The following is a 12080-nucleotide window of genomic DNA, read 5'->3' as shown; positions in this document are numbered from 1 at the left end:
TAATTAGCTGAAGCGAGGACGCACGAGTTTTGAATGTCAGACAAAAGCTGCGACTCATCCATGAATGAAGTGTAATAAAGTAGTGGTGGTATGCGGTGAAAAATCACAACTTGTTTACTACGGTTTTCTAAACAATAATCATGTTTGTTTTGACGGTGCTGATATTTGCATTAAAGTCGAAACCGCTATAACTATGTACTACGCTTCCGGTCTATCAAATTTATCGTCGGGGCGACCTAGGGGGTTTTTCGATTTCATTGTGCACCTTTTGTGTCAACACTGACACAGTTTCTGAAGGATATGTATTTTGAAAAATTCTTGACATACCAATGTCGCTTTTTAATTTATTTTATTGTTATGGATAGTGCTGTATAGCTTTTTTTTTCTTTTCGATGTAGCAATCAACACACAAAATTAAAGACGATCAATTCGGGTTATATTTTGATCCTAGAAAACTAAAAATTTTGGCATTATTCCAAAAATGGTGTTTATCCTCTCGATTTCGAAATGACGTTGTGGATGCAGTCCAAACCAACCTCCAAAACAATTTATACATTTTTGAGTCTTTTGTAAGTCGTTTTAAGTTTGAAAGTTCCTTGAGGGCTCTTCTTTTTTCAAGCAATTTAAAAGAACTTCTTCAATATATATTTTTTAAATAACTAAGCAATTTAAGAATCTAAAGCGATCTTGGCATTTTTTTAAAGAATTTTAATAAAATCTTAAGGCCCTCAAATGCATTTTTTTAGGAAATACATATCTAGAAGGACCCTAGTGTTTCCTTTTCCGTAGAATTTGAAATAGGCAACGTCTTAAAAAAATAATCTAAAGGAATTTGTAGAGACTGTAGTGCTTTTTATTATTATTTTTTTTTTATTCTTGAGACTCCCGAGATTGTAAATGAACTCCTAGCGTCTTTTTTTTAAGAATTTAAAGAATTTCAGTTCTCTTGTATATAATTTTCTAAACAATCTTGAGGCTCCCAAGAGTTTAAAAGAATTTTGGAAGCTTATTGTTTTTCTTTTTTCAAATTTAAGAACCTTTAGGAGTCCTAGTGCCTTTTTGTAAGGATTAAAAAAATCTTGGGCGCCCTTAGCATCTCCTTTTTTAAGGAATTTAAGAAAATCTTGAAGGTATTTGGTGTTTCGTTTTTCGAAGAATTTAAAGGATCTCAAAATGTAAGGATTTTAAAGGGCTCTAAGTATCTTTTTAAGAAATTTATAAGAATCCTAGGGACCCTTGGCGTCTTTTTTTAAGGAACTGTTTCTGAGGGTTCCTACTATGTTTTCTCCAAATAATTTGAAAGAACCTTGGAGACCCTGAGGTCCTTGTCTTTTTTGAAACAATTTAAAAAATTCTTGTACTTTTTCAAAAGTTTTTTTTAGATAATTTTGAGAACTTCAAAAATTTAAAAGAAGCTTGGGGGTCTTTGGGGTCTTTTTTAAAAAACTTAAGAATCTTTAATGATCACAATGTCTTTGTATCTTTTTTTAGGAGGATCCTGGTTTTTCGTTTTTCGTAGAATTTGAAAGATTTTGATGTCCTTAATCTCTTTTTTGAAAGACTCTAAAAGAATCTTGAATTTTTTAATTTTTTCTCTATTCTTGAGGTTCCTAATTATTTAATTAGTTATTTTGATGACCCCTAATATCTGTTTTGAAAACATTTAAGGTTTTTAAAGGGTTCCTAGTATGTTTTTTCCATCAATTTAAAGATCTTGAGATCCCTGTTTTTTTTAAGAGTTTATAAAATTCTTGAGGATTTCTGGTGCTTTTTCAGTTTTTTTAGATAATCTTGAGGTCCCCAAGAATTTAAAAGAATATTGGGGGCTCTTAATGTCTCTTTTTTAAGTAATTCAATTATTTTAAAGGGGTCCTAGTGTCTCTTTTAAATAATAAGAATTTAAAAGAATCTTGGCCGCCCTTGGTATCTCTTTTTAAGGGATTTAGGAAAATCTGGTGTTTGGTTTTTCGTAAAATTTAAAAACTCTTGACGTCCTTTTATGAAAGAATCTAAAATAATCTTCCGAGACTAGTACTTCTTTTTATTAAGTAATTTAAGGATTTTAAAGGGTCTCTAGTGTCTTTTTAAGGAATTTATAAGAATCCAATGGGGTCCTTGGCGTCTTTTTTGTAGAATTAAATGTTTCTGAGGGTTCCTAGTATCTTTCTTTTCAAATGATTTTAAAGAACCTTGGACCCTGAGGTCTTTGTCTTTTTTTAAAAGAATTTAAAAAATTTTTGAGGGGCCCTAGTACTCTTTTAAAGTTTCTTTGAATTTTTAAGTATCCAAGTGTCTTTTTTTGAAAGAATCTAAAAGAATTTTGGAAGACTTTTGAATTTTTAAAAGTTTTTCCTTATATTCTTGAGGTTCCTAATTGTTTAATTATTTATTTTGTAGGCCCGTAATATTTGTTTTGAAATAATTTATGAATTTTAAAGGGCTCCTGGTGTCTTTTTTAAAGAATTAAAAAAAAACCCTAGGGGATCTTGATGTCCTTTTTTTTAAGGAATTTGAAAGTTTCTCCCTAGCCCTTGCTCCTAGTGTTTTTTTTTCAAGCCATTTAAAAGAACCTTGGGGGATCTTGAGGTCCCTGTCTTTTTTGAAAGAATTTAAAAAAATCTTCGGGGGTCCCTAGTGCTTTTTTTATTTTTTGAGGAAATCTTGAAGACCCCAAGAATTTAATTAAAAGAATCTTAGGTATCTTTTCTCAAGTAATTTGAAAAGCTTAAGGTTCCTAGTATCTTTCTTTCCAAATGATTTTAAAGAACCTTAGGATCCTGAGGTCTTTGTCTTTTTTTAAAAGAATTTAAAAAATTCTTGTACTCTTTTAAAGGTTTTTTGAATCTTTAGGGATCCAAGTGTCTTTGACGAATTTTAAAAAATCTTGGGTGCCCGTGGTTTTTCCTTTTTCGTATAATTTGACGGATCTTGTTGTCCTTAATCTCTTTTTTTGAAAGAATCTAAAAGAATCTTGGAAAAGTTTTGAATTTTTTTAAAGTTTTTTTTTATATTCTTGAGGTTCCTAATTATTCAATTATTTATTTTGCAGGCCCGTAATATCTGTTTTGAAGTAATTTATGAATTTTAAAGGGCTCCTGGTGTCTTTTTTAAAGAATTAAAAAAAAAACTAGGGGAGCTTGATGTCCTTTTTTTTAAGGAATTTGAAAGTGTCTCCCTAGCCCTTGCTCCTGGTATATTTTTTCCAAGCAATTTAAAAGAACCTCGGGGGATCTTGAGATCCCTGTCTTTTTTGAAAGAATTTAAAAAAATCTTCGGGGGTCCCTAGTGTTTTTTTTTACTTTTTGAGAAAATCTTGAAAACCCCAAGAATTTAATTAAAAGAATCTTAGGTATCTTTTCTCAAGTAATTTGAAAAGCTTAAGGTTCCTAGTATCTTTCTTTCCAAGTGATTTTAAAGAACCTTGCGACCCTGAGGTCTTCGTCTTTTTTTAAAGAATTTCTTGAGGGGCCCTAGTGCTCTTTTAAAGTTTTTTTGAATTTTTAAGGATCCAAGTGTCTTTTCTTGACGAATTTTAAAAATCTTGGGCGCCCGTGGTTTTTCCTTTTTCGTATAATTTGACGGATCTTGTTGTCCTTAATCTCTTTTTTTGAAAGAATCTAAAAGAATTTTGGAAGACTTGAATTTTTTTAAAGTTTTTTTTTTATATTCTTGAGGTTCCTAATTATTTAATTATTTATTTTGCAGGCCCGTAATATCTGTTTTGAAGTAATTTATGAATTTTAAAGGGCCCCTGGTGTCTTTTTTAAACAATTAAAAAAAACCCTAGGGGCTTGACGTCCTTTTTTTTAAGGAATTTGAAAGTTTCTCCCTAGCCCTTGCTCCTGGTATATTTTTTTCAAGCAATTTAAAAGAACTTTGGGGGATCTTGAGGTCCCTGTCTTTTTTGAAAGAATTAAAAAAAAACTTCGGGGGCCCCTAGTGCTTTTTTTACTTTTTTAGAAAATCTTGAAGACCCCAAGTATTTAATTAAAAGAATTTTAGGTGTCTTTTTTCAAGTAATTTGAGAAGCTTAAGGTTCCTAGTGTCTTTTTTTAACGAATTTAAAATTTTTCTTGACGACATTGGCATTTTTTTAAGGAATATAAGAAAATATTGAGGCCCCAAGTGGCTAATTTTTACGAATTCAAAAAAATCTTGGGGTCTCTTAGTTTATTCAATAATCTTGAGGTTTCCAAATGTCTTTTTGTAAGGAATTTAATATAAATTTTGAGAAAATTTGACATCTTGTTTTTAAGGAATTTAGAAAAAGTTTGCGAATCCTGGTATCTATTTTTTTAAGAAATTTAAATTGACACAGTTTCTACATGATAAAGTTTAAACCACGCGGATTATAACTATGAAGTCTCAAAAAACACACATGACTTTTTGACTTCTGTGACTAATTGAACTGTAATGCATTTTAACTTTAAACGGTTTTGTAAAAAAATTAAATGTGCTGCATTCGATGTTACAAACAACTAAAATGTATTTATTTTAGACGAGAAAACAAGTTCAAATTTTGTGGAAAACGTTAATTGGTTTGATATTGTCGACCAACACCTATTTATTTATTATTATTAAAAGAACAGAGCTGGAACACTATGACAAATTTAAATTTAGATTTTTTTGTGGAAAAGCTTTCTGCATGAACAATGAACATTAACTCTATTCAAGGCAAACAGACAAATATTTGAATAGACCCTATGTCATTTTTCTTTTCATTTATAAAATATAAAATCTTGTTATATTTATTTATGCCTTCAATGTCTACTCTCTTGCAAGCTGGTCATGGTCGGACCTTTGATATTTGTTAGTAAAGTACTATAAAAATTGTAAATGTGTTCTTTATTTAAATTAATAAGTATGTAAAATCATACATCTTCGTCATTGGAGTTGGTGAAATCGGACGATGACTCAAGTCCAACTCTGTACTCTCATAAATTATTATCAATTCTGGGTGCGACAAAACAAACGAAGTGTACTCAAATTAAAATCGGGATTTCCTTAGTTTGCACAAAAATCAGAGCCTTCTACAAAAACATCTTACTAATTTTCATATAAAACGATAATAATTGGGTAATACTAGGAAAAGATTTGACATTCTTATCTCTATTACAAATGGACGAGTGTCTGTTGAAACTACAAAAACATGAACTTGATCGTTGGGTAATCTGAGCTACCAAAAAAATCCTGAATCTGCTTTCCAACAATAAAAAATTCAACCCACTCAACAAAAATAGTTAATTAGTTGGACAAAATATCTCTTGTATAGCTTAATTTAGTCATGATGAGGTTCCTTTGTAAAAAACTATTCACGATATACTGACACCAAGAAATATTGCGGTTTTGGAGGTTACAAAAGGCAAAGTCATAAAACTACTATATCTCTTGTGGCACTATACCTTTTTTTCTAAGACGCGACGTTCAACTACTTAACTAGAAAGATTTAAGAAGTAGGCATGAGGAAAGAAAGAAAAGAGTTATTGAAATCAGTTTATTTATTCGCACAAATTAATTTAGGATCTCTAACAGTTTTATAAATTTCAACAAAATGGAGAGTGCTGCTTTTGTTTAAAACATGTAAGACTTTAACTCAGTAGTGGTCCATTTTCTGCAAATATTATAAGAAAATGAATGATTGGACATGCTTTTTGTAATGCGTAACTCTAAAAATGGAATGGAATTATCATATTCGACTTCGTACCTGAATTTTAGTAACGGATGGAGAGAGTAAAATTTAGACGAGTTAAGATCGTTAAGAGAATCTTGAAAGAGGGATAAGATGTCATGTAAGTAACGGCCGCAAAATTTAATTTTCTCTGTAAATTGAGGATTTGACAAGATTTTTTTTTCTATATTGTTCATGAAAATTGCAAAATCGACGTTTCCTTATACAAATTTTCCATTTTAAACATGTTTTAAGTTTCTTGTTGTGAAAAGAAGTCTACATATATTACAACAAAAAGGCAAAATGTAAGCCCGCCCACCCGCCCTATCTCTATTGTGATGATTTTTTTTATTCGCCGTGAAGCAAGAGGGCGGAGCTCAACTGCAAAATGCTTATGTTTGTACAAGAAATTAAAACCATGTTTTTCAGTATCGATTTGTTCAAATACTATGTGTATTAAGAAAAAAGTCAAAATATTAACCCCGCCCACCCACCCCATCTCAATTGTGATGATTTTTTTATGCTGAGAAACTTTAAACACGGTTGAAATGGTACATTTTTGTACGGAAATATAGATTTTGTAATTAGGCTCCGCCCCGAGGTCTGTCAACGAATGAAAACTTCATTACTATTTAGATCGGGGCAGATATGGGTGGGGCTTACTTTTTAGCTTCAATTTTTTCTTAATATACATGGTACTCTTTGAATACCACGGTAATCAAAAATATGTCTTACATGGCAATTTCTTATAGAGAAATAATAACAACTTTGGAATTAAATTTCCTCCTTTGGCTGTCGACGATTAAAAAAAATCATCACAATTGAGATAGGGCGGGTGGGCGGGGCTTATAATTTGCCATTTTCTTAATATACATGGTAGTCTTTTCAGAACAAACTTAAAAGACGTTTAAAATGGTAAATTCTTGTATACATAATATTTCCTTATACAAATTTTCCATTTTAAATGTTTTAAGTTAGATGTTATGAAAAGAAGTCTACACATATATTAAAACAAAAATACAAAATGGAAGCCCGCCCACCCACCCTGTCTCAATTGTGATCATTTTTTTATTCGCCGTGAACAAAGGGGGCGGAGCTTAACTGCAAAATACTTATTTGTTTACAAGAAATTATAAACATGTTTTTGACTAACGTGTTGTTCAAAGAATACCATGTATATTCAGAAATAAAAAGCCAAAATAAACCCCGCCCACCCACCCCATCTCAATTGTAATGATTTTTTTTATTCTTAGAAACTTAAACCCGTTTAAAATAGTAAATTTTTGTAAGGAAATATGGATTTTGCAATTAGGCTCCGCCTCTAGGTTTGCCAACGAATGAAAACTTCACTACTATTTGGATCAGGGCAGGTATGGGTGGGGCTTAATCTTCGGATTTATTTTTTTCTTAATCTTTCTTTGAATAACACGATATTCAAAAACATGTTTTTAATTTCTCGTATGGAAATAAGGATTTTGCAGTTAAATTTGCCCCTCTGGCTTTCGACGGTTGAAAAAAAATCATCACAATTGAGATAGGGTGGGTGGGCGGGGCTTATGTTTTGCCTATTCGTAATATACATAGTAGTCATTTCAGAATAAACTTAAAACACATTTAAAATGGTAAATTCTTGTAAACAAATATGGATATTGCAATTAAGCCCCGCCTCTCGATCTGACAACGAATGAAAAATTCATCACAATTGAGAATTGAGATAGGGGTGGGTATGGGTGTGGACTAATCTTTGGCTTTAATTTTTTCTTAATGTACATAGTATTCTTTGAACAAAACGATATTCAAAAACTTGTTTTTAATTTCTCGCAGGGAAATAAGGATTTTGCAGTTAAATTTGCTCCTTTGGCTCTCGACGATTAAGAAAAAATCGTTACAATTGTGATAGGGCGGGTGGGCGGGGCTTATGTTTTGCCTTTTACTTAATGCACGTAGTAGCCTTTTTAGAACAAACTTAAAACACATTTAAAATCGTAAATTCTTGTAAACAAATATGGATATTGCAATTAAGCCCCGCCTCTCGATCTGACAACGAATGAAAAATTCATCACAATTGAGAATTGAGATAGGGGTGGGTATGGGTGTGGACTAATCTTTGGCTTTAATTTTTTCTTAATATACATAGTATTCTTTGAACAAAACGATACTCAAAAACATGTTTTTAATTTCTAGTAGGGAAATAAGGATTTCGCAGTTAAGCTCCGCCCTTTTGGCTCACGGCGAATAAAAAAAACCATCACAATTGAGATAGGGTGGGTGGGCGGGGCTATATTTTGTTTTATTTCTTAATATGTTTTAAGTTCCATGTTGTGAAAAGAAGTCTACACATATTAAAACAAAAAGGCAAAATGTAAGTAAGTAAGCCCACCCACCCGCCCTATCTCAAGTGTAATGATTTTTTTTATTCACCGTGAACCAAGAGGGCGGAGCTTAACTGTAAAATACTTATTGCTCTACAAGAAATTGAAAAGATGTTTTGAGTATCGTGTTGTTGAAAGAATACTATGTATATTAAGAAAAAAAAGACAAAATTTAAGCCCCGCCCACCCGCCCTATCGCAATTCTGATGATTTTTTTATTTGTCGTAAGCTGAGGGGCACAGCTTAATTGTAAAATCCTTATATTTCTACGAGAAATTAGATGGTACTTTCTTGAACAGAAATAAAGATTTTGCAATTAAGCTTCGTCGTCTTGGCTCACGACGAATAAAAAAAATCATCACAATTGCGGTAGGGCGGGTGGGCGGGGCTTATATTTTGCCATTTTCTTAATACACATAGTAGTCTTTTCAGAACAAACTTAAAATACATTTATAATGGTAAATTCTTGTAAACAAACATGGATATTGCAATTAAGCCACGCCTCTCGATCTGACAACGAATGAAAAATTCACCACAATTGAGAATTGAGATAGGGGTGGGTATGGGTGTGGACTAATCTTTGGCTTTAATTTTTTCTTAATGTACATAGTATTCTTTGAAGAAAGCGATACTCAAAGACATGTTTTTAATTTTTCGTGGGGAAATAAGGATTTTGCAGTTAAGCTCCGCCCTGTTGGCTCACGACGAATAAAAAAAAATCATCACAATTGCGGTAGGGCGGGTGGGCGGGGCTTATGTTTTGCCTTTTTCTTAATATACATAGTAGCCTCTTCAGAACAAACTTAAAACACGTTTGAAATGGTAAATTCTTGTAAACAAATATGGATATTGCAATTAAACCCCGCCCGTCTCGATCTGACAACGAATGAAAAATTCATCACAATTGAGAATTGAGATAGGGGTGGGTGTGGACTAATCTTTGGCTTTAATTTTTTCTTAATGTACATAGTATTCTTTGAACAAAACGATACTCAAAAACATGTTTTTAATTTCTCGTAGAGAAATAAGGATTTTGCAATTAAGCTCCGCCCTCTTGGCTCACGATGAATAAAAAAATCATCACAATTGGGCGGGTATGGGTGAGGCCTAATCTTTGGTTGTATTTTTTTCTTAACATAGGTACATTGTATTTTTTGAACAACACGATACTCAACAACAAGTTTTGAATGTCTCATGAGAAATACGGATTTTGCAGTTAAGCTTCGCCCCCTTGGCTCACGACGAATAAAAAAAATCATTACAATAAAGATAGGGTGGGTGGGCGGGGCAACATTTTGTCTCGTTTCTTAATATGTGTAGACGTATTTCGACAACAAGAAACTTAAAACATGTCTAAAATGATAAATTTTTGCAGTAATCAATTTAATTCGCCATTTTTCTTCTACAACCCCTTTAAATACGGCAAAAGTTGCTTGCAGTGACAAAAATGATTGATTTATTATGTCAAATTGAAGGCAGTGCAAGCAACGCCAAAATATTATTTAGATACTCTAAGTAATACTGGGTGCATATTTTTGCTAAACCAGCATGTTGTTCATAAAAAGTAGGAGTATTATTAAAGCCAAAGAAATTCTGTTTCATAATTACTAACTCATATAACGTGATCAGGTTAAGAATGTGTGTAAGATTTAGCTAATTAATTTACCGAGATCAAAAGGGGGAACCGACGGGAAAAGATCAGAAACGTCAAAAGAAACAAGGAATGAACCTCGACTAGATATTTCAATTTTTCAACTAAGTCAAAATTAGTTTTGGTTTGTTGTTAAATGTTGGCGTGAGTTTTATCGGACCGGATTTATTTTCGGAACTACTAAAGGTTTTTGGTCATTCTTGTTAATAAGGTGCGTTAGAATGGTTTCGCAACTATGTAGCTCTGATGATGGTACCAGTACACACCGAAACATGTTGGCCCTCACTTCACAATAAAACTTTAACATCTGTGGCGCCGACCCAATTCTTCCCACCTTTTTGGTAGAGTACTTGTGTCTATTATTGAACGCACACTTCTTAGGCGGTAAAATAAAAATACAATCAATTTCCAGTTCAATACAATATCGTGGTTTTTTTTTTGCTTAATATATTAAAAGACCTGTTTCCAAATATTTCGATGGACGAAATTCTGGGTGTAACTGCTCAAAAAACTTGTCTGATTTAATAATTTTCGTCCGGAATTCCCGCACGTGAGTGTCCATTCTAGCGGCCCCCAAAGTCGCACTTGTTGCTACGCCCATGGTTCGATTTAAATGATAATAATAATAACTACGCAAAGGAATAAAATTTTGAAGAATTACCAAACTGGTGTGACCGGTAGAGATAGATATTCTAATGTAACTACGAGTATGTATTAACGATCTGGATTAGAAATGACGTTAATTTTCTCGGAAACCGTCCCCACCCGCTACGCGACGCAAATCGCCTAATCGTCGTCATCTCCTCGGAGCGCCTTTTTCCGTCAACTCCACCGAGTGACAGTGGTCCTCGCCGGCCCACCCGCGTCCGCTCGTCCGAATCGCATAAAAACACTCTCCACGTGGAAGTCAAGGCCAGCTCCGGCCCCGCGTCCCGGCCCGAAGGCCGCGCTCCTTCGCGGCCCGCGCCAGCGTAACCACTAATAGCAAATACGCACCTTCCATCCCGCCGAGCTGTTGCTGTCGCCCTTGTCCTTGAAGTAGGGCACGTTCTGCACCATCCACTCGTAGATCTGCGAGAGCGTCAGCCGCTTGTCCGGCGACGAGGTGATCGCCTGCGTTATCAGGTCCGCGTAGGACAGGTTGCCCCAGGCGTTGCGGCGGCTCGAGTTCTTCTTGGCGGGCACGACGGCGGGCGCGGGGGCGGCGGGCGTGCACTTGTTGCCGTCCTCGCCGGGCTCCACGTAGTTCTCGGGCCGCGGCAGCGGCCACGTGTTCGAGCGCGCGCGGGTCTGGGGCTCGAAGCCGTCGAGCTCGGCCAGGGGCTCCATGATGTTGAGGTTCATCTTGAAATCCATGGGGGCGGGAGGCACGAGCACTAGACACTGCTCTTCATACCCGGGACGGCGGTCAGCACTGGTTCGCGGGCGGGCGTTGCGGCGCAGTTCGCGTGTGGCGGCCTGGAGGAGAAGCACTCGCGAGTTCTGAACAGCACGAGGGTCGCACGGCGTGTGTCGGTCGAGCGGAGCGCTCGCAGCGGCGGCGGCGGCGAGGACATGCCCACTCGCGCATGCGCACGGGATGGCGCCACGCACGCACACTTCGAGATTGTGTAATTGTAGCACACGCACCGGATTCTGCACGTGACATCGTACCTGGGTAATTAGCGGAGTGCGGGTGGCGGGGGCGAGGGTGAGGGCCGACGGCGGCGGTGCGGTTTTGGGGGGGCGGGCGGCTGAGGGCCGACGTGAAGAACGGGACCGAAAAAGGTCGCGGGGTGATTTCCTGAGTTTCAACAATTATGTAATTAAGGTGTGGGAGATTTTGTCAAAAGGTCTTGGTCAATCTACTGTAAAATTTCTTAGAAAATCACCGCCTTTTTTTCATTTTACTTTGAACTCGAATATTTCGAAAACCAGCGGTCGTATCGACTTGGGATTTTTTTACCGATTAGAAGAACCAATCTTGAGTAAGCACGAATTTTTTCATAATCTTTGCTCGCCCAGTTTTCCCGAAATCCTGTTAAATATACCCTGTTCCCACCTCAGTTGGCCCAAAACAGAATTTCTTGAAGAAAAATACAAGTATTGCGTGAAATTAACACTTTTTATCGTGTGACAACATTTTTAAAAACTTTTAGTCATGAGAAATATCTACTAAAACACTAATAACAAGAACAAAATAACAACAAATAAAAAAATTGTAAAAAATACGCAATATCGACCCTTTTTGAGGTAAAAGATATTCTTATAGTTTACGAAATATCGTTGTACCCTATAAAATTTTATTGACAATAGTAAGAGATATTTACAACTTAAAGCTGTCGAGTGGCGGTAATCCGAGAGACGTTAGAAAGAAGGAAAATGAGCATTATTTTACGAGTACAACTAC

At 35.3% G+C, this 12080-nt stretch overlaps 1 protein-coding gene across 2 annotated transcripts in view; it reads right to left on the bottom strand.

The window, feature by feature from the left end:
• The window catches only part of LOC135128707 (forkhead box protein O-like), a 367252-nt gene extending 355975 nt beyond the window's left edge, over positions 1-11277 (bottom strand). For both annotated transcript variants that reach the window (XM_064055734.1, XM_064055735.1), the window contains exon 1: positions 10688-11277. In XM_064055734.1, coding sequence (XP_063911804.1) covers positions 10688-11047 — 360 coding nt within the window. In that variant the 5' untranslated portion in view covers positions 11048-11277. The remainder of the gene's footprint in view (positions 1-10687) is intronic.
• Between the last annotated feature and the right edge of the window lie 803 nt (positions 11278-12080).

The sequence above is a fragment of the Zophobas morio genome, unplaced genomic scaffold, assembly GCF_036711695.1.
Source record: "Zophobas morio isolate AGI-343-1 ecotype UQ-CSIRO unplaced genomic scaffold, CSIRO_AGI_Zmor_V1 ptg000014l, whole genome shotgun sequence".
In the NCBI taxonomy this organism is placed as follows: Eukaryota; Metazoa; Arthropoda; class Insecta; order Coleoptera; family Tenebrionidae; genus Zophobas; species Zophobas morio.
Note: the sequence above shows the minus strand (reverse complement) of the source record. Positions and strands in the feature narration are given on the sequence as shown.